The 23086-nt window shown below is 37.3% G+C and overlaps 2 protein-coding genes across 14 annotated transcripts; one reads left to right on the forward strand and one right to left on the reverse strand.

The window, feature by feature from the left end:
• Positions 1-61: 61 nt before the first annotated feature.
• Positions 62-18047, reverse strand: LOC113502828 (serine/threonine-protein kinase Tao). 8 transcript variants are annotated; one of them, XM_026884550.1, is made up of 21 exons: positions 17809-18047; positions 17362-17448; positions 16331-16560; positions 15379-15496; positions 12890-13153; positions 12434-12556; positions 11990-12242; positions 11323-11459; positions 10644-10732; positions 9552-9859; positions 9318-9433; positions 8950-9120; positions 8338-8549; positions 7985-8135; positions 7541-7653; positions 7089-7215; positions 6668-6769; positions 6339-6473; positions 4567-4725; positions 4336-4454; positions 62-4258 (listed from the first exon to the last, which is right to left on the reverse strand). In XM_026884550.1, exons 3-21 carry the CDS (start codon positions 16552-16554, stop codon positions 4135-4137), a joined length of 3045 nt encoding a protein of 1014 aa, XP_026740351.1. In that variant the 5' UTR covers positions 16555-16560; positions 17362-17448; positions 17809-18047; the 3' UTR covers positions 62-4134. The 8 variants fall into 8 exon arrangements, with proteins under 8 accessions (XP_026740351.1, XP_026740353.1, XP_026740354.1 ...); XM_026884552.1 differs by having other exon boundaries at positions 10644-10729; positions 17651-18047; XM_026884553.1 differs by having other exon boundaries at positions 8950-9117; positions 17651-18047.
• A 1646-nt stretch (positions 18048-19693) lies between these two features.
• Positions 19694-22674, forward strand: LOC113503218 (chromobox protein homolog 1-like). 6 transcript variants are annotated; one of them, XM_026885107.1, is made up of 7 exons: positions 19809-19944; positions 20125-20210; positions 20457-20553; positions 20813-20936; positions 21182-21328; positions 21549-21738; positions 21966-22674. In XM_026885107.1, the coding sequence occupies exons 3-6, from the start codon at positions 20464-20466 to the stop codon at positions 21725-21727; spliced, it is 540 nt and encodes a 179-aa protein (XP_026740908.1). In that variant the 5' UTR covers positions 19809-19944; positions 20125-20210; positions 20457-20463; the 3' UTR covers positions 21728-21738; positions 21966-22674. The 6 variants fall into 6 exon arrangements, with proteins under 6 accessions (XP_026740906.1, XP_026740908.1, XP_026740905.1 ...); XM_026885105.1 differs by lacking the exons at positions 19809-19944; positions 20125-20210 and adding an exon at positions 19694-19801; XM_026885104.1 differs by lacking the exon at positions 20125-20210.
• Positions 22675-23086: the final 412 nt, after the last annotated feature.

The following is a 23086-nucleotide window of genomic DNA, read 5'->3' on the forward strand; positions in this document are numbered from 1 at the left end:
TTTGTCATTGTTAATGTTTTGTGTACACAAAGCAGGATTGTCAGAGTAATAATACACAGGGTTGATTTTCTTTCCATTTAATTTATTTCGGTTTGATTTTTCATGAACCAGATTATATTACAGTATTATTAGTGATAATAGTTAGAATCTAGAAATTCATTGTTAAATATTATGTAACAAAAAATAAAAAGAAAACAACGGTGCACCGAGCGAGCCGCAAACAATCGCAAACTATAATAATGAATAACCCGCGGCCGCGTGCGCACCTTGTCACATCGGTCACAATATTGCTAACTACCTATCTGTGATAAAAGACTATACAATGGTAAAATATAAAAATTGTATAGTTACAATTTACAAAATATGTGACCGCTAACTACGAGTTTGGTACTTCTATCTCATAATAATAATTCTGTAGATCGTGACCGTTGTAAGGTGACAGATAACTGATAACATCTAACTCTAGAACAGCTAAGTGGTGGGAGGTTGGAATAGGAAAAGACGCGCCTACGCACTATACCCGAGCCGCCGCCAGGGCAGAGCCAGCCGCGGCCTCGCCTCCGCGACACCGCTGTCCGCTCTGCTCCTCGGCCGAGGCAAGGGACTATGTCAGCGAGCAAAAACTACGCGCCTAACGTTAAGTACCGACCATCTATTGCACGCAAGCGAAGTTACAGCATACAATTCAATTCCATAGTGCTTCGTTTCCTGATTAGTTGCGAAATCGGCGGAGTTCGACAGTGGACGTAACTAAGCGGAATAGTACCGGCATTATTTTGTCATAAATATAATGACACTAAGATAGCCGGTTGATAACGCAACCCAGGATAAGCGATTGTTTGTTATTTACTACTCTGTTGAAGAATTAGATAATTTAGCAGAAATAGTATTACTTATTTAGGTGGTATTGAGTATTATTTTTATAAGAGAATAAAGTGCAAACCAATTTCAGTGCAGTCAGTTAGATAGAGCGCCGTAATTCCAACTTTTAGGTCCACTCCGCGCGCTCGCAGTCTTAATTATGTACAGAGACAGGGTGACGAGTCAAGTTAGGCTGTGTCTAGAGATTATTGTCATATATTTGGTCAGATTTGGAGGGGAAGGGCGGAGTCTACGAATATCGTGAGATCGATTCACAGTGCCATTTACCAGTTTCTGGCATTAATTAAGAAATTGAAGCAAATTTTATAATATTATGTTAAGTAAATAGCGTTGTGTAAAGACTCACGTGTAAACAGCTAACTTTTGTCAAACGCTTTGTATATAATTTTATACCTAATTCACTTAGGCTTCGATACTTAAAATCTGTTTAGAAACCTCCAACAACTCAAATAATACGATCACATCATGTGATGCTTTAGGAAAAGAATATTAATAAAAATAATACAAAATACTTTAAAAATAGTATTAACTAAATTTGGGTATTTATGACTATAATCCATTTTAAATTAAATAATACATTTGCTATACATATTTGACTGATAAGCTTAGTACACAATACGATAGGGTATTAGGACACTAAATAAAGAAAATAGCACATAGTCGGGCCCCGCACGGGGTCCGCCGCGTCGCACTTCCAATGTACACAAAACCGCACTCGCACCTTACAAAAGTAACAAATTATTTATAATATTTTAATTATATATTATTGTTCTTTATATACATAACGCCAGATCCAACGCGCCCCTCCGCCCTTAAGGCAAACCGTGTGCTCGTAATACATATTCACAATAATACATAATATATACTCTATACATTTACACAACGCGCAGCGGCAAGCACCGCCTGCGCGTTGATATTATGATTTAGTAAAGCGTTCGTACAACTTCCTTTTAACTTCTAAAAATATCTAAAATAAACATACTGTTTACCATAAAAAATCCTAGTAACATTTAATAAACTCAATTCTAGGCCAATAAACAAATACCGTCAGTCCGTGTTTCAAATAATTTCAGTTTACACAAACATGCAAAAGTTCCTAAAGTAAAAACTAATGATATGAATATTAGAATTTGGACTATCTAATGTTGTAAATAATAACATTCTCTGTAAACAGTGGCGGGGCGGGGCTGCGCGCGGCTGGTGTCTCACTGACTACTTTATCTAATTAATGCCTTTTGTCAAACTTGTTAAGCGTACACTTTGAGGATCAACATTCCTTGGTTTCACTGCAAAGTTTACCTTCATCATTTGACGTGTTCGTGGTATTCCGTTATCAACATTTTCAATCTTGTTTTATTAGAGCATCAAGACGAAATATCAGCTAGAACCACTGTGGAAACTTATGTAAAACTACAAATTTATACAAGACTGGATCACGAATACTAGAGTTTAAAATGTAATCATGCCCTCTACTGGACACTGTTCCGTTGTTCCTCTGGTGCGCAACGTACGCTGTACGCATCGCGCACGTGAGCTTCAGGTCAACGATGGACGGTCTAATCATATTCTAGAGATGATAAAATTTCTTATGTCTAAGAGATCGAATATTCAGACGGGAATTAAATTAAGTTTAATCTTTTTTTAATACAATTTTTAATATTATCGTGTGATCACAACGTTAGGAGCGTAGTGCGATTCTTTCGACCATGTATTGCTATCTTCTTTTCAGATATACAACTAATATTTTTGTTATCTAACGCCGTGGCGGCTGGCAAGCCAACGGAACAGTGTCGTACCGTGAGTAAATTTCTAATAGAAAAAAGCGTCACATTCTCACATCGATGCATCATTTAAATAACCTCAGACATATGCAGACAGACTCGCGTATAACCTCTTTGTTACTATTACAGTTTCACTTCATGTATCCACATGTTTCCGATATTTTGATAAAAAAACACTTATGTAGATTTAGGCACATTATTCGATTGATGGTTAAAACATCCATGATTTTAATATAAATATTTTAAAGTTATGTAAAAATAATGTTACACTTCAATAGTGATCCGTCGTATCTAATATAAAACCAAGGGTACATAATATTATGTATTTACAAACAAAGATGCTTTTTTTATTGATTGTGATTTCAAAATACCAGAAACATGGCGATGCATTTACAATTGGGTCGACGAACAATTAATTTGTGTGGTATGTTATTAGGACCCGGATTCTTTACATGTACATATCATTATGAATTGGCTTCAATCTTTTTCTTTAGTACGAAGTACTTAATTTATTTAACTCACCTAAATTATAGTATTGCTATTATGACTAAACGATATACCGTACATAGTCTACGATTAGACAGATACATAAACATCCGGGTCCCACCCGATGCAGTGAGCGACAGTAACCTGTTACAATATCGGATGCTGCTTTTGTTTGTTTAATCCTCGACTCGCCTGTAGCTAAGAGATATAAGTATTTAATTATGGAGTGCAATAAACTTAATAGTGTAATAAAATAGGAAATGCCCTCCCGAACCATTTGCCAAACGGCCTTAATAACTTTTCACTTTGGAAGACAACAAAAAATTATAAAAAAATTAGGCTAATATTATCAGTGTCCAACAGTATATTAGGTAACGTCATGTTGCCAATTAACATGAATTTCCATACCGCGGGAGGGCAGACAGTCTCAGTAAATAGAATGGGACGTGGAGTTTAATGCTGCTGCCAAAACATTGCACCATGCCCAATACTCGGAATAATACTTCTGCGGACCACAAAATATTCACACGATTCAATCAACCAACACATATAATTTGTTTCGTAACAAGTCTAATGAGGTAGCCCGTGAACATTGCTAACGTTAATAACAACAATCGATCGTATGTAACACGCTTCGAATACTAGAGAGCGCAACGAGTGTATGACACTTCCAAAATTCGCGATGAATAATTTACAATACTTAATTATACTCGGGGTCCACAAGATTTTGTGAGCGTCTCGTAACGCTCGGTAGTCGCGCGAGGGTGGCCGCCGCCGACGTGGACCCGGGCTGCGGCCTTATCACGGCGGCCGGCAGCCTGGCGGTCCACTACCGCGACGCCGCCGTCATATAATATTATACAAAAGAGTTCTCATCACGAATACGAACAAGCAATGATCTACTGAAGCGTACACCTATCGCGTCTATAAGCGAGTAACAGTAATGTATGGCGGCGGTTTGGCAACAGCATTAGAGGGCGGGCGGCTACAGCGAGCCGGCCGCGAAGCTCGCCGACGAGTTGCTGTGCGCCAGCGACAGCATCGAGCCCGACAGCGACTGCTCCTCCTCGCCGTAGCCCTCCCGGCTGCCCTCCGCGATGGCCATCGCGCTGCAACAAACACACTCCGTTACGTCTAGTCCCGCGGGCCAGGCCGGCAGCGCCCCCCCCCCCGGGCCGCCTCTCACCTGAACCCGAGGCGCGCGCTCTCGTTGTCGAAGTGCTCGAGCTCGCGCTCGTGCCTCTCGTGCAGCAGCCGCGTCCGCTCCGCGCGCTCCGCCACGAACTGCGCGCACTCCGACTCCATCTGCACAAGAATACGAATACTCTTTCTTAGCTCACTATTGCTTTATATTAAATAAAAATAAAAATGCGATTTTGTCGACTACGGCAAGATAGTTTTATAATGTATCGCGCACCTTCTGCTCGAGCAGGGCCCTGCGCACAGCCACGCGGTCCTCGAGCTCCCTCCGCTCGCGGTTCCGCTGCGCGTCGGCCTGCATCTTGCTCTTGCTCTGGTAGGCCGTCAACATGTCCAGCTCGTGCTCCAGCTGCATCTTCAGCTGCTGGCACTCCATCTGGAATAAACCAGTAAAGCTTAAGCCTGCTCCACTTAGTTACAATGACGATTGATTGTTAAAAGAAAGTTGTCAACGTGGACTTTTTATTTTGATGCTATGGGTAAAAAATCGCCCTTAACTTTTAGTTTATCTTTGTAACCGTTAGTAGTAATGTTGAGCTAACAGATAAACTTTTAGAAGGCCATTTAGCAAAATTTCCTTCTCGAATACTACTGTTAGGACTAATGGAAGTTGATAACGTCAGTTTAAATCATAACTGATAGCAGTGGCGAAGGGTGAATTTTCTTAGAAGGGAAGCCGGACCAAAAAAACCTTACCTTGCTTGTGATGCGTGAATTCCAGTTATTATGGGTTGTATCTTATATCTTGTACGATGAATTTTCTTTAGCATTCTTATTATGAACTACATGCGTATTAGCAAAAAATGTTTCTATCCTATGATTTCCGAAATCATACAATGATAAACAACTACGGATATGTTTTTCGGTCTGAACATGTTTTTAGATGAATTTGTAAGATTATTAATATCATTAAATCCCGTGTGGCACCATAAGCTATTAGAATCTGAGAATAACAAGCAAGGAAAACAAAACATTTTATTTAATTTACAACTCCCCGTGAGCTAAGGATACTTGTTGTAAAAAGACCTATTAAAATGTTTAAAAAACCCATCGCGTCGTTTATAATAAAATAATCATGTCAGGGCGAGCACGGCCTAAATGAATTACATTTTTTTTATTTTCAAAACTCAACTTTGAAAAGGAAGTTTCCTCAGTCAACAAATAATCTGTCAGACAGCATTCTACATTCACTAATGCCGCCATGCTATCGAAATTACTCTATTATAACAAATTACTACTTAAATAACAACTGCTTCTATTAAAACTACAAACTAAAACAACTTACCTAAATACCTGCGTGAAATAGACGACTTCCAAACAATAATACTAAACTGCACTACACTGCACTAACACGACACAAAACTATCACCAATTCACTCTAGTTTACACTACTTTACACAAATAAATACATTTCAACAATAATACATGAACAATTCTAAATTATGATACTTACATATCGAATGAAATGCAAATGGTTTGGTGAAAAAAATATAAAGTTTGACAGATAAATGACCGCGAACCAAAAGTGAAATAAAACTATCATTCTATCTCGTTCTGGCGAACGGCGGACGGCGACAGAAGTTCGGTATCTCGTTCTGGCGTATCTCTCCGTCCCTATAACTCGAAAAATTGCGGCTTCCCTAGCTCCTAAGATTTGCTCGGTTTGTGACGTCAAGGTCACGATCGCTGCAATAGAAACTATGCACTGGATTCCTATTTCGCCTTACGAGTTACCTTAGTCCTTACTAACGACGACCAATTGTGCGTGAGCGGGATTTATTGCGCGGTGTGAAATGGTAGGCGGATATTTCTTATAGTTATTTTTAAAAGCAATTGTTATTATATTTATATATTATTATATTATTATTAATTTGTTTAAATGATAATGAAAAATAATAGACACTAGTATTTGCTATATTTCGAAAGGGAAGCCGGTAGGAATCGAGTTGTATGGAGCCTTCGCCACTGACTGATAGCTTGTTTGCTCACCATCTGACTCTCGTCTAGCCTGACGGTCTGCTTCTGTAGCATCTCGGTGATGCTCTGGTCGTACTGCTCGCCTAATAGCACCAACTTGCGACGCTTCTCGTCCTTCAGCGTCTTTATAACCTCCTTCTGTTGCTCCTGGAAACATAAGGCTATGTGTAAATTATTTTGCCTCAAATATTCCTACCACACTTCTCAAGTTACAGCGGACTTTCATCAATAATTAAGTATGAATCAACTGTAAAGGCTCGTGTAGAAAATATCTTTCTTGTTTTTAAGGTACAGATGTGATTAGTTTCAATCCTATTTCAAATAAATAAGGGATATCCTACCTTCGCAGTCATCTGAAGAATCTGCGCTTTGAGCGCTTTATACTGGCGTGTTTGTATCTTGCACGTCTCACGGAATTGCTTGCGAATCTGCATCTCTTTTTGCTGTAAACACGGAAAATTAACGGAATGTTAGTCAATATAATTTATTTTATTCAAAACACTAATTATTTTCATTAAGCAACCAATAGATCTATCTTTTTTTACATATCTAGGTAAATCTGAGCGAAAAGCTTTTTACCTCAAGACTATACTTATTAGAGAGTAGTGAAATTTGTATTGCATACATTCTACTGTTATTCCATATATTACACCATATCATTAATCGTTTTCGAATATTTTAGTGTATTTACACTATTTTACAGTACAGTATGGTTCGTTTATTTCGTTAGTTGTGGTGTATATAAAAGGCATTGTAGTATACCTTGAGGCTCTTGGGCTGCTGTTTGAGCTGTAGCGCGTGTTTCTTGCGCAGTTCGTGTTCCGCTCGCTGCATGTACTCGCGCTGGTTGGCCAGCTCCGTCGAGTGCTGGTTCGCCAGCTGCTCATCCCTGAAACACGGTGTACAAACTTTGTAAAAACTGATACGATGACAACTGATCACGATAAGGACTAAAAGAAAGGTAGCCATAAGTTTTTCTGATTAAAAATGACTATACTTTTAATGTTTGGTTACACGTTTTATATAGTACTTCAGGTAAATAGTGACACAGGATGCTTACCCACAGCATACTTGACAGAACACTGACACTAAAATCTACGTGTAAATTAAGTATATTAGAATATTTTAATGAAGTGGAGTCAAGTTGTTTAATGCAAACAATTTTATTGTTAGATATTTGTTTCTTGTCTGTAACACTATTTGACGTTATCTACCTGAGGGCATGCACGCCCTTCTGCTGGCGGTACTCGAGCTCCTGCGTCTTCTCGTGGTGTCGCAGCAGCATCGCGTGCGCCTGCTCCAACTGGTTCTGACGCTTGTTCAGCTCCTGGAAACATGCCATTCGTCCTATAAAGTGTAATGTTGCTGATAACAGAATTTTAAGAACAGTGTGACCAAGTGTTTTATTATATTTAAAGTGTAATAGATGATGATAAACTTAAGTTTTATAAATAAAGTGCACATGAACTTTTTTTATTAAAAGCACAGAAGCTAAAAAGTACAGTGTGATTTAACAGACAGAATGAGACTGGATGTAGAAGGCCAAATTAGTATATGTGCACAAGCATATAACCGTTTTTTATCATTGATTTTAGCGATTCGATGGGTGTTAACACTCGCACTATTGGCATTGCCCCGTGACTGTGTAGAGCCCGTACCTCCCGCAGCAGCTCCTGCTCCTTGTGATGCGCGGCCAGCATGCGGCGGCGGCGGAAGCGGCGCAGCTCCAGCTCCAGGTACTCGCGCTGCGACCGCACCAGCCGCATCTCCTCCGCGGCCTCCGCCTGCTTCAGGTTGTCCTTCTGAGACCTGGAACGGGACAACCACGTCTTGATACACAGCACACAATAACAGTTGGAATACGAACTTGTAAATCCTAGGCTAAAAATGTCATCGATATCGACCATTATGTCGCAGACCACACCTAGTGAGTCAAATAACTTGGTGTGGCTTTTATTCCCGCGTAACCTTAATAAAAGACACGAGTTAGTAAATGTCAATGTGTACGTACTGCAGCGTGGCATCGCGTTGTCTCTTGGGCGTGGCGTCGTCCATACTGAGTTCCTTTTTCCACCTCTCCTTGTTGGCCTTGTACTCGCGCTTGCGCTGCGTCTCGAAAGCCTTGCGGTCTTGTTCTTGCCTCGCCGTTATGTCCTTGATCAACTTCTTCTCCGCTGCAGCATTCTGTTTTTGTTTGCGTTCTAATTCTTGCGCGTGTTTCGTCTGTAACGTCGAAAGTTAACATTGGACATTTATTGTCTTATATGTGTCAAATCTTCGAAGTCGAAGCGACAGAAGCTTTGTTTTAAGGCTGTCAGGTCAAGACGCGATAAGTGCAAAGTTTTTCAATGCCTTTTTTTTTTTTTTTTGTTTAGGCGGGGGAATCCTCATGGACACCCACTCCCTCGGGGGTGAAAGTTTTTCAATGCCTGTACGATATTAAAACCAATAGAAATATATAAAACCTAGGTCCCAGCCATGACAACGCATTGCAATACACACAAAAACGAGGTTATCGTAGTATAGCGGTTCAGGTTTCGTCGGTAAGATTCTGACACTACCCTAACCCTATCTGATTCTCCTCGTCATGGATACTCCCGCATGAGCATACGAAGTGGGTTACCTGCAGACGCTCGAGCTCGCGCGACAGCTGCTGCAGCAGCGCCTCGTACTCGCGGTCGAGCTGCGCCTTGTGCGCGTCCACGTCGGCCTTGCAGCGCTCCTCCAGCTTCAGCAGCGCCGCCTGGTGCTCGCGCCGCATGCGCTTGTAGCCCGACATCTGCTCGTGCATCTCCTGGGGGGAACCAACTCCTGCTTTACGAGCTCACGCTCTACCTACAGGACCTACTCTAGAATAGGTCTAGCAGTAAGCTCAAAATTAGGTCAACTCCGCTACAGTGAGCGGATACAAGAATCTGAGCCAGACTTGTCTGTTTAAACAGTGTTAATAACAATTATTTAGTACTTTATTTTCAGTAGTATGAATCTTACCTGGTTGTGCTCTTTCTGCTGCTTGGTCACGATACTGGTAGTTCGTATCGTGGCGAAGTTGTTTGCACCGTGCTCCGATACTAACGACATCGCTGCGGACACGTTGTTGCTTATGCCTATAAATAAAGGCAAATTAATTTTTGACTTCATATTATATGACTATATCTAGGCATATCTGCAATTTGACAGCAATGTAAATGAAATGGATAGCAAGATATGTAAATGGCTACTAACTGCGCGTGGTCTGTCGACGCTGCGTGTTGCGGTTGTCGTCGCCGGCGTCGTGCCAGGCGGCGGGCGCGTTGACGTACTCGCGGTAGTCTCGCTCCCGCTCCCGCTCGCGGTCTCGCTCGCGCTCGCGCGCCTCGCGGATGGCGTCGCGGTTGGCGTAGTCGTCGCCGTAGTCGTCGCAGAGAGAGTCGCGGTTGGCGTAGTCGCGCACGGCGTCGCGGTTCACGTAGTCGTCGTGCGCGCCCGGCAGAGGGCTCTCGCTCTCTCTGCGTACGAAACACCAACATGAGTAAAGCCAGCTCTTGCGAACTCTGAAAGGCAAGTGCGTTTCTAACTAGTGCGGGACGTGCAAACTACTTACAAGCTCTACGAGTGCGAGTGCTATAACTTATTTTTAGAAATATGATACATTCATCTAGTCAGTAAAAAAGGGCTTTGCCCCGAATATTCTTATTGGCTTTGCTACAGATCATACATTACGAAATATATGCAAACTATAGACAATTATGTACAACAACGACAGGTTACCATGCAAATAAACCATTCTACCAGCCCAGAACAACACATACAAGCACAATAAACATTTGTACAGCAAAGGCCCAATATTTTTTCCAACCCAATACTACTAAATGCAATATACGAGAAACATGCATGTTTATTTATATACATCTAACTACGAGAAGAGTAACATGACATAATACTCAACTTCATTTAGGAGAAATCAAAAATCACCCTCTTTCCTAAACTTAGTATAACAACAACATAGGGTCAATCAATAAGTTGTTATTTCATTAAATACTGGCATGAAACAAACTAACAATAGTCACAAACTTTTCCTCATAATATACAATAAGGAAAAATTCGTAACTGTATTCTTGTTAATGCCACTTTCTATGTAAGGGTTCTTATATTCTTTGCATTTATCAATTATTTAGCGTATTTTTATAATTACTCATAACATTTCTACAGATAAGATGTTGTGCTTCTTCCACTACTGTTATAATATTATCTTTTAAGATGTTGTAGGCTCTCAGCAGCAGAGAGTACTTGATTTATGTGCATACTATTCCTATTATAATACGAAGGTTCACTGACCTGGCCGAGTGCGACGAGTGCTGGTGGTTGAGATGCGTGTAAAGAGGCTGCTGTTGATGTTGCCCGTGATGGTTCGCGTTCACCTGCTGCTAAAACAAGAAATAATATATTTTAGGGAAACTAAATAATCAATTGATATTATTTGGGCTCAAATAAACGACTAAGTCTATCATTTAATGCTTTAGAACAAGAGATGTATCAATAATTCAACATTAAATTGCATCCTCCTCTACTTCTTTAAACTGTATTCAGTTTTTTTTTTTGTACTCTAAACTTAATTTGACTTTTTCCAGACAGTATAGCCTAGTCAACAAAGATCACATTTAAAGTCGTATAGACCAATATACGACTTTGTGTCTATAGTAGGCGATCTTAGTCTAATATTTATTTTAATTCCCTATTATATTATTATATATCTCTTTTCTGTCAGGGAATAACTTCATGGGACGAGATCCGGTCCTTTTTAAAGGCTTGCACGGGGACACTGGTCTTCCTTGCAGAGGCCTTGTCGAGAACTTTAATCTAAATATGTTGGGGTATCTACCAGGGGCCACCCACCCCTGATCTATAAAAGACAAACATGGATGGCCCAAGGTAGCTACAAAACTATTGTTGTTTGTGGAGATAAACCTAATTTGGGCTTTATATAAATTATTATTCCCATAAAATATGTAGTTACCGGGTGTGGCCGCCGCCGCAGACTGCCGGAGGACGAGCTCTGGCTGGAGGCGCCGGCCGCGCTGTGCTCGGACGTGGCGGAGTTCGACTTGGAGCTGTCGCCGCCTGACCGCTCTTCCGCTGTCTCTTCACTGTCACCTACATAATAATGGGTTTATTAGTAATGTCTGTAAGTTAAAAGTTATGAATAACAGAATATGGTCTTTAATATTAAATAGTGAAGATCTGGCTTGAATATTGGATTATGACGAAGAGAACAACAGTGGAAAAATGTAGGAGCTTCGTCTAGGCGACTAATATTGCTCTTTACTTGGCTAAGTATTGTTGTAGTTGTTACTGTCAGTACTGTACTGGTGATACGGAAAAATAGTTTTCAGCGTATTAAAAGTAAAACTATTTAGAATTTCGTCAAACGCCATTATAATAACTAGTATGGTCGACTGGGGAGCTGAAATGTTAAATAGCGATAAAACATTCGACCATTTTACACAACATTAATAAAAGACAAAAGCTAAACGCTTTCAGTTTCATCTAAATCGCATTTAACAAAAACAATGTCAAAACGACACATGTTTATAAGCTTCAATCATATGTGAACGATAAAAAAGGTCAAATACCGCAAAAGTCGGTCAAGTGTTTCCAAATATATGAGATTACGTTGTACTTACCAATAGCGCTCTCGTTATCAGCGTCGACCATCAGTATCTTCTTCATTTTCCGATAGTTCAGGTTATCAAGGTCTCGCACAGCAGCCTTAGTCCGCTGTATGAGGTCCACGAGCACGTTCGGCGACCTTGGCCTCGTGATGAACGGGTGCGACAGCAGCTTAGTAGACGACGGACGATCCTGAGGGTTCTTTTGCAGACACGCTTCCACGAAGTATCGGAATGTGTCCGTCCATTCTGGCGCCTGCAATACGTACTTTTTTGTATATCAATTTTTTGTATTAGTAACAGATATAAATGGTTTGCGCATGAAAATGAATAAACAAAACAAATGGAAATATACTAAAACAACAGAGTATGAGAACACTCACAATGCATGGAATCGAATTTTAACAAGTAATTAATCACAAATAAATAGGAAAGACAACACAATGATATGATAGTTACCTGTAAGGTGGGTGAATCGTTTTGCGCGATATGATATAGGGCGGACATAGCGTTCATGTTGAAGTAAGGAGGCTTACGCTCGGCAAGCTCGATACACGTGATGCCTAACGACCATACATCCACCTGAAAAGGACACGCAATTTTGACAACAAATCTCAAACACAGCAGAAAAACTATTGAAACTGCCTTAACTTACGTTAATATCAACATAGTATTAAAAAAACCAGTAAGTTTTGTAATTGGCTACAAGTACTAGAAAGTGTTAAATTCTCAAAGAAGTAAAGTCGAGACTCAATCAAATAAACATATCAAACTTTCATGCCTTTGTGGGGTTGATAGGGTCGTCTAATATTATAAGCCCGTAAAATGTACTACGGCTGGGAAAAGGCATTTTAAAAAAGGTGAACATCGTAGTCCATAAATTTATGTAATTGAAAAACAAAGTATACTGCTGACCTTCCCATCATACTGCCCCTCGTCCATGGCGAGTATAACTTCAGGAGCCATCCAGTAGGGAGTTCCTACGAAGCTGTTGGCGGGGCACTTGATGCTGGCGCTGCCAAAGTCGGCGAGCTTGACGGTGCCGTTCTCGGTGAGCAGGATGTTGCCGGCCTTGATATCGCGGTGGATACGCCCGAGGCTGTGCAGGTACGACAGCCCGCAAACCACGCCCTCGCAGATCGCCGCAATCTCCTCCTCGCGTAATGGCCGCTTGTGTACCTAGTAAGAAAGGAGAATTTATTTGTAAATGTTGGCTAAATTTTGTCGTGTTTATTTAATTACATCCTGATTTTCATGAAAGCACAACGTAGCGACAACAAAATACATCTATAAGACATTCTTGAAAGTTTTCATACTTGTAAAAATGTCTCAATTGTGTAATTTGTGTAAACTGTAACAATCATTTAGTCTCTCATAAGGATAATCTTTACTTAAACATCATTAAAATCATAACAATTGCTTCAAATTAATTCGAATAAACAACAATACAGTCGCAAATGAAAGTAATGGGAGCCAAGTGAAGCACGATCCACGATGTCGGAAGTCAGATTGTATTATGTAACACAAAAACAGGAAACAATATGACATTATATCATATTTATTTTATTTGCATATACTGCGCGTGCCGATGCGGCTTGAATTAATTAGACAACGTGTGACGGAACTCGACGACACCTGACATTTTGTACAATAATTAAATTCACTGATCCATAACAAGCAGTGCTTTACGTTTTTTCATTCTGTTTGTTTATTATCTTTTTGTTACGATCGTGCTGCTGGATGATATATTGTTTTAATTGAAGTAGCATTTAGGCTTATTTCTAGAAGGCGAACAGTGATTGAACTCGCGTTAAACTCTTATGAAGATTAGAAAATACAATATGATTATTCAAAATGACGAATTATTATAGTCAACATATGTTTTTATGCTTTTATAGTCCCTACTAATCCCTACGAATATTATAAATGCGAAAGTAACTCTCTCTGTCTGTCTGTTACGCTTTCACGTCTAAACCACTGCACTGATTTTAATGGAATTTGGTACAAAGATAGAGTTGACCTTGAGAAAGAACATAGGATAGTTATTTGCCCGGACTTTTGAAGAGTTCTCTTGGAAACGCGATATAACCGACCTCGACGCGGGCGAAAAGCTAGTATAGAATAAATTCTATTTCCATCAATGGTGTACTACTATGAACTGTAACTACTACTATTAAACAATCTTTAGGGAATATTAGCATCGTACTTAGTTATTAAGATTACGAATGACTCAAAACACGACTACAAGAATATTCTGGGAAATCAAAGATAACTTACAGCGAATACAATAAGAAAACTATAATTTAAATTTTCATATTATTAGTCATAGAAATTCTGCGAACACAAAGTTGCATTCGTTAACCATCCTTTTTTGTGTTCCCAACATTTTTGTTGTGTGCGGTGATGAACGGCGTGACGTCGTGAGGTTAGGATGACGAAACAGATCAGGCTATTCTGTTACGCACAAGTTGCTTGTAAACAAAGCATTTAATATAAAGATTCATTTACTCATTAATGTATTATTATTGTTTAACGTAGTATTATTTTAATGTATTTCATTCATATTAACATAATTGTCGAGTATTTTTTTTTATTTAACGACCGCATTCTTTGACTTTAAACAAAACGCGCTTAAAGTACAATTAATTGAGTAAAACTGTTATCTCCAAGGCAGCAAGAAGCCTTCGGTTCTTGAAGTAAAGGTTTTCCTTGACATAATACTATTATCTTTTATCACCTATTAGCACGAAAATCGAAAAGGATCTATTTTGTAGTCATTGGAGATCAATTTTGTTTTTTTACGAAGCTTACGAAATTTATCTGATAGCTGTTATATATTTTACAGACAAATATCTCACTTATAAAGTAAAATGTATGTAAAAGGCGACTACTTAATTAGAACCACGGTGACCACGTTTATATTGAGCTAATAACAAAACAAATGACATTGGTTTATTTAAAACTGAGTCACTATCTCGACAAAAGATTTTACTAAGATTTAGGTACAGTATAAATATCAACATGTCATCGTATTACAGTATCAGAGAATTCGTTTCACAGATCCACTGTTTATCAGTACCATTCGTGGGATTGATTTCGCGATAAAAGAATCAGGTTTGATCTATAATACTTTAGTACAATTACGCGTGCATTGGTTGAAGATAAAATCTTAAATCGTCAATTTGAATTCTTGCGTATTTTCGGTAAATTACAAATAGGGAAATGTGACATTACATAATATGTATGTTTTTATCGCCAAAATTTCGTAATTCGCTCTAATCTAATTGATTATGCGTGAATAAATTGTAAAAACCAAATCTGATTGTATATCTAATGGCATGTTATCCACAATCTATCTGTTTGTGGTTACAAAACTGGGAAATATTTGTTTTAATAATGCTTACCTCTATGATATCCGATGCAGATCCAACACAATACTCCATAACCAGCCATGCTGTGTGCTCTCTTTTATAGCAACCCTTGTATTCAATGGTGTTTGGGTGTTCCAATTGTTTTAAGAATCTAAAAGTACAACCATGATTTAATAATGAGATTACAAAAGCTTTTGGAATTACAATACATGTTATAGTAACCGGTAAAGTATATAATTTTGTACTCAAGTATTACCCTGTTTATTATTTGATACAGAGTACTCATATTAATAATTTATGTTTTCTTTAATATACATAATCATCAAGGTTTATAATAATCATAGTAAATAACTTTTTTATTTTCCAAATCTAATGGTTACAAGGTCATCTGGTGGTTTCCTTATTAAATAAAAATGTGTTAATCACTTGCTACATTATTAAGGGTTTAGCAATTACTTAGAATACTTTAAATTGTTTATTATAAGCTTCAAGGAATAAAACAACAATAGAAGTAAGAACACCCTTGAAAATATTATTCACATTATATAAATCTGACAACAGTTTACAAAAACATTTAGAGTGTAATATGGATGAATTGCTCTCAATGTTGCCTCAATAATGTACCTCATATTTAGATTTAAATTGATGTCTTGTTCAGTAAACAAAGATGTATGTAATTGTGATATTTATTCTAAGACATCACTGACTAATTGCTTGATGACTGGCCAACTCTGATTATGAGGAGCCTGTTCTATTAGACTATAAGTGACAATAACAAGCTGTTTATAAATAATTATCAGAGGTAAAGGCTGTTATTTCTAAAGTACCTGGAACCCTAATTCATATATATCTGGCATTATTAGGTTTATAAAGCTATTGCTTGATAGGTTGATATCTTTGGGAGATACACAACAATAATATTTTATAGAACTTGTTTGATAACTAAAGCTAGTTACTATGGATACAGGCAAAGGGTTTTACTCACTTTATTTCTTTCAAAATATCCTGCCATTTTTCCTCACTCTGTTTTCCCACATATGACATTTTCTTGATCGCCACAATCTCTTTAGTGAGATTGCAGCGAGCATAGTAGACTGCTCCGAAAGACCCATGACCGATCTCACGGAGGTCTTCGAAGATCTTCTCCGGATCATGTCTGCTAAATAATTCAGCAATGTCTGGGTCCTTAAGACTGCCAGGACGTGGCATTTTAATCTGCAAGAACATTAGATAGGTTTACAAAAAAAAATTGACATATCCACACTGACTTTTTAAAGACAGCAATGGAACAGCTGATACTTGTATGATCAATGAGATAATGTTAAGGTAATGTTTAATAGAAAAACTAAAGCTAAATATACTTTCCATAGTTGTAATTAACAAACAATAATACACACATATTAATGTAATAATTGGATGAAAAATAAAATGTTCAAATTTAAAGCAATAAATTATGAGCCAAATCCAATATGAATTTTATGCAATTGCTGTTTTCTAGTTACTAAATAGTTTCCATCTTCCTGATGTATTTTGAGTAAATAATGTTTACAACAAAAAAGATAACTGTTTATTGACTTCTTTTAGTTCTCATTTCCTTCTTTAAGGAAAATATTACAGAGTATAAATTTAGGTAATAAAATCAAACATTTACTAAATATTATAAATTGTTAAACTGATTCAAACATGTAGGCTGTTTTATCATGCATTTTATGGTCCCTTCTGAGCCTAAAATAATAAATGGCTCTGGAATCTAATTCTGACAGTATCAGGAGGAAAACTATATGCTAACCTAATAAGAAGTGCATTTGATACTGATGGTGCTTTGCAGCTCAGACTGTCAAAAGAAGTAAATTGAAGGCAACTACAGTATGATATTAGGATCCAATTATATCATTATGGACCATCCTCAGCTGGCTCATGAACAGTGACACATTTATTTGATGTCCTTTAAAACTTGAAAAATCAATGTCTTGTGTAAAGTTATGTAGTGTTGAGAACACAAAGCCATGAACCTACTGCTTGCGCCAGCTGTAAGCCGGCAGCGTCCGTCAGTTATTGAGAACGCTCCCGTCGGGCCGGGCCATCCTCCGCGCCACCCGCTATCTGCAACAGTCGGAAACGCCACCGATAACACTTGCCACGCCGTAATACAACACTCAGAACACACTGCTAGCGTTTCAATCCCACATAAATAATGCTCACTTTACTGCCTACTGAACACATCGTTAGCTTACAATTTGTCAGTTCAATATACCACTATTAATTTAATTAATGCGAGCTCCAGATAAACGGCGCCGCAACCCACCTCAATGTAACTATCGACTCTGGGCATCCGTCAAGGCACTTGATCACATACTGGCACCTCCGCAGGCGTGTTTCACATCCACTGTTATCAGTAATTATCACATGCACCCCCTTTACAAGGGTGTGAATTGAAAATATTGCGAAATACTTGGCACTTACATACAAAATTTCGCTTCAAAATGGCGTTGGGGTATCGTGCGCAATGATAGTTTTTTGTTTCATTAGGCACACCATTTACGGTTTCCTATCACTTTTAGAACTCACTTAGTAATCATTAGGTCACTTTTTATTTATCTAAGGCTTCTATGAAAGGAGCTTCGTCGAAATTTTAATGAAAATTATTTACAACTTTCCCGTATTGAGACATACATAGACACCACACACAGATAGATAAATACAATACATACATACATATATAAATTTATGTCGTCGAAAAGCTGAATCGACTTAGCATTCGATTTGAACGAGGTGAGTAGTCGATTGAAGGTTACTAATTACGTTGTGAAAAATTCTTTAATTATTTGTGATTAGGTTAATGATTTGGATTAATACAATATAGTAGTTCGGATGGTAAAATCGTTTCATAGTAATAATGCGGATATTTGTATTTATAAATACATATACTCTACAACACTGCGCACCAAACCGAGAGGACGTTTAAAAATACGATTAGCCGATTGTAAGGACTCACACATAAATTTTTAAATTAAAAAGGTCTCTTATTTTATTTTCGTCAAACAGACGTCAACCTTGCAGCAACGCTAACCTGTTGTCGGCGATTTCGCTATAGCAATATCGCGCTAAAAAACAGCATTTGCAAAACTACTTTACTTCGTGACTTTTAAGTAATAGTTGTCATTGGTTCCTTATATTAACTAAGACTGCTGTAGGGTAATTCCAGATCATTCGGAACCCGGAGTAAAAACGTAAACGCCAGGACAGGGCTCCAATTCCGCTGCTTACAATGACCGATGAATTTTTGCTGACAAAATGCTTGGAAGAATACAAACAATTTCATTTTAATTCCATTACCATTCATTCATCGGTCATTGAAAGTAGCGGAATCTTGGCCTTGCTGTTTGATAACGCACCGCACTGCAAAACTACAAATTATCTCTAAATTACGACGTTGCAGGTTGCAGTAAGCAGTTTTATATGTGTAATGGTATATGGTTCAAGCAAACAATGTGACGATACCCGCTCAAGTTACTAAGCTTACCTATTAAACATATATATGTAAGTATAAGTTTAATAGGTTCCTTCCGTATTATAATGTATTATATTTTAATATATCCACTGCTACGAATGTTGAACAACACTATTTTGTTGAGACCTAGAATGTACTAAATCTAATGTAAGGGCCATCCGAGAGAGATTTATTTATACCTGTGTTTCTGGCTAAACGAATGTTTTAATGTATATATATTAAATGGATCGCCTTAGCTTGTGGTTGCTATAAACTTTATCTCATTAAAAAAATCACGATACTAGCACTGCAAGCAATAAAATCGCACTAATATTTGGTAATAAATTTAAGTCTGATATTATTATTTTACAGTTGCACACTTATTACTTTATAGTTTGAAATTGATGTATTAAAATGGAAAAATGGCAGAAATTGATTAAATATTTTTTAACAGCGTTATATATTATTATTATTTCCTTTATTTCATTAAAATACATGTAAATTACATTTTTAAATATATATAAAAACAACATACATTTAAAAATATAAAAAATAGTGTCCAACCGGCAACGGGAACAGGGCCCAAGCTGCCGGTGGTCAGGGCTCCAGAGAGAGGAACCTCCTCACGATGCGCGCCGTGTCCAGAAGTACCGCTTTCTGAATCAAACCCTTGACCCAGACGCCCAACGAGAGCCTCCGAAGATGTTGATCGAGGCTCTTGGCTATTAAGCCATTGGCACTTACGACTATCGGGACAATGATTGCCGAGTCCACCTCCCACAAGTCGACCAGTTCGGTAAGAACGAATCCAGGTTATATATACTGTGAAAAATAATTGTCAGTTGAATTGTTTTCTAACATTATTCTGGCAACATTTGAGATCCTGATCAAAGTCAGTCTTGCTTGAATAGAATAAGCTAAAAAACGAAATAAACTCCATCCATCCAGCGAGTATACCACGAACCGGTATGAAATTGAATTCGTTTTGTTTATAACAAAACTCCTAAAGTGTGTGTTAATAAAACAACTTACATTAAACTTTCCGATTTAACTGTGCGACTAACCTGATTTAAGTTACTAACAAGCTTAAAACTCTTAATGAATATCAAGTAAGTGTTTAGAGTCGTTTACGGTTTCTCTTCCGAGTCAAAATGGCGGGACTCGGTATTGAATTTGTGTACTGATAAATCATGTTTATTCTAAAGTTGTGTGGTATACAAGAGAGCATTACTGATAGTATAATTTTCCTGGGTGGTGTATTATCTGAATTGCTTGTAATGTTTGTATAGGTTATATGCTGGCTGAAGTTGCAGATCGCCCGGTCTTCTTCATCACCGTATGGAAGAGTTAGGCACGGAATTCAAGAAAATATAGCGTATTTGCTTCATATAATACATTCCTATTAATTTAATATTCTAATCTTAGCAATGCCAGATAAATACGTAAATGTATCCAAGTGAAAATCGTTCAGATAGTTATCAACTGTCTTTTTTCAATTCCCGCGTTTTTTATAATTTTGTGTTTGTGTTTACACTTTCTTATGTTTGTTTACTTTGTTTTATAAGTTACAAATTTAGTGATATATTGTGTTATGTTAATATTTATCGTTAATATTTTGTAGTCCAACAATGGCTGATAAGAAGAAGGATGGTGAGCCTGAAGGAGAAGAAGAATTCTCAGTTGAGAAGGTATTAGACAGGCGCGTAAGAAATGGGAAGGTGAGTTCTATAAAATAAACTCTTACTTTAAAAAAGCACACAGTGTAACCATAATGTTACTTACTTCTTACATATAGACTCTGCAGCAACTGCGGAGAGGTAGTTGATACACTGAATTTTCAGTGAATGTTTTTCATACTTAAACAAAATCCCTGAATAAGAGCTAGGAATGGTTTATTTGAGCAACCATTATGCCAGAAATGTTAAAGTTATGTTATTATAAACAGTATCACAAAATTTTGTTCTCTAAATTTTCTAGGTTGAATATTATTTAAAATGGAAGGGCTACAGTGATGAAGACAACACTTGGGAACCAGAGGAGAATCTTGACTGTCCAGACCTCATTCAAGCTTTTGAAGAGGCTAGAAAAAAGAAAGAAGCAGGTGAGTAAAGTATAAACACATTCATGTGAATATTCTTAATATAAAAATGTATAACACCATAAGCGAATAATACTAATGCTGAATTTTAATTCCATGGAATAGTTGATTTAAATGGTAGGTTTGTAAAGGGAGTATACAGCTATGTATTTATTTATTACTAAATCTTTCAAAATCTAAAATGTCTCACTATGGTTCAAATATCGAGAACAGTTTAGTTCATTACAATTATGTTTCAATATTTTCAGAGGGAAAAACAGTAAAAGTTGACAAGGATGCCAAGAAACGTAAATCTGCTGTAGCAACACCAGACCTGAAAGGTGCTAAGAAAGCAAAAACAGATGATAAAAAGGCCTCAGGGTTTGACCGTGGTCTGGAACCTGAAAAGATTATTGGTAATTTTTATTCTTATGTTTAAGATTGGTTTACTCACACATATTTATGGTAAGTCCTTAACAATAAGCTGATGTGGCGGTGAGGTCTTGATGAGTAGCCCATGAACACAATTAATATATTCTTATTGAAACTACTTGAATCTGTGTTGAAGTAACCAGTCCAGTCCAGTAGCAAATTTAGAGTTAAGACTAATAATATGCTATTAATGTAAAATTTCAGGTGCAACAGACAGTAGTGGCGAGTTAATGTTTTTAATGAAATGGCAAGGTACAGACGAGGCAGACTTAGTACCAGCAAAGCAGGCTAACGTAAGGTGCCCACAGGTTGTGATCCAGTTCTATGAAGAGAGGTTAACATGGCACACACCAGCACCCGATGAAGCTGGCGCTGAGGATTAAAAAAGAAAAATGTGAGTAAGACCTGCAACTCATTATATGCACCTAGATCCACAATTTCTAGTAATGAAATATTGAAACAAGGCATCAACATATTAATTATTAACATAAAACTTATCTCATACTTAACTGATTCAAAGATTGGTCTCTAATATAGGAAAAATAGTTGTTTCCATTTGATTAATCTTGTCATCTATTTCATTTTAATTTAATAATGATTCCCCTTTTTCTTGGTTTTCAGATCAGTCTACCACAAATGGTTTTGAAATAAATGATTAACTGAATAAGTTTTAATCGTAAGCAAAAACAGTTTTAAACAATAGCATTTTTTTAGACTTGTTTCAATTAAAATAATTTCTGATAAAATTTTAGTATAGCGACGTAGAATAAATTTATATTTGTGGATAATGGAATAGGTAGTTCTCTGTACTGTTATGTATAAACGATTATACTATGTATTTCTACATAAATATTTCAGTCATAAGATAACCCTTGTTGTACCTATTATCTGTAGCTGTTTCTGTTTTAAATTTAAGTTTTGGCCTATAAACGTTGATTCCTTTTATATAAATAAACAGCTGGAATAAACAACAACTGTTATGTGATTGACACGATTAATTTGACAAACTATTATATTTTTAGTAGTTACTTAATATTTTCACTTCTCTAAAAGTTATGGCCTACCCTTTTGGTTTCGGCGATTAACTTATTTGACTGTTATTATAAATGTTACGAAGAATGTCTTAACACTAAACCATTATTGGTTAATATTTTTCTTTATCATTTAGAAAAAATGACTTTCCATTTAGCTATAATATTGTAATCCTGGTAAAGTATTTTGCCAAGTTTATTTTTGTTTAATGTAAGTTAGAGTAAGTGGCAATATTTTTAGTGCTTATATATATATGTTTTAAGAATTAAAATCGGCATTGTAATAATGTTTGATCATATCTTTGCTTATTATTTACTGACTACTGTTATATCCCATTATGTTGTTGAGAATTGTAGTAGGTAGAAGTAGAAATCCTTTCCTGACTTCCCTTCAACAGCACTGTCTTACGTTTAAGGCCATTCCTAAGTATTTAATCTTTGCCTTATGCTAAAGCAGCAAAGTCGGTGTACTGAGAAGCCTTAAGAGAGTCAGATTTAAAATATCTTTTACGTGATGGATATTATTGAGTAATTTAAAGAACTTGAATTAAAGACTGGCAAGGTAAGTCTCGTAACAACAGTTATTAAAATCTATAGATTCATGAATAACAACAATTTAGGTACAATCAAAGTTACATCAATTCGATTTGTGGCTATGACATGTCTCAATACTTGCTTGAATGAAGTTTCTTTTCATGAAGCTATCCTACA

Source organism: Trichoplusia ni, chromosome 18 (assembly GCF_003590095.1).
Source record: "Trichoplusia ni isolate ovarian cell line Hi5 chromosome 18, tn1, whole genome shotgun sequence".
NCBI classification, from domain to species: domain Eukaryota; kingdom Metazoa; phylum Arthropoda; class Insecta; order Lepidoptera; family Noctuidae; genus Trichoplusia; species Trichoplusia ni.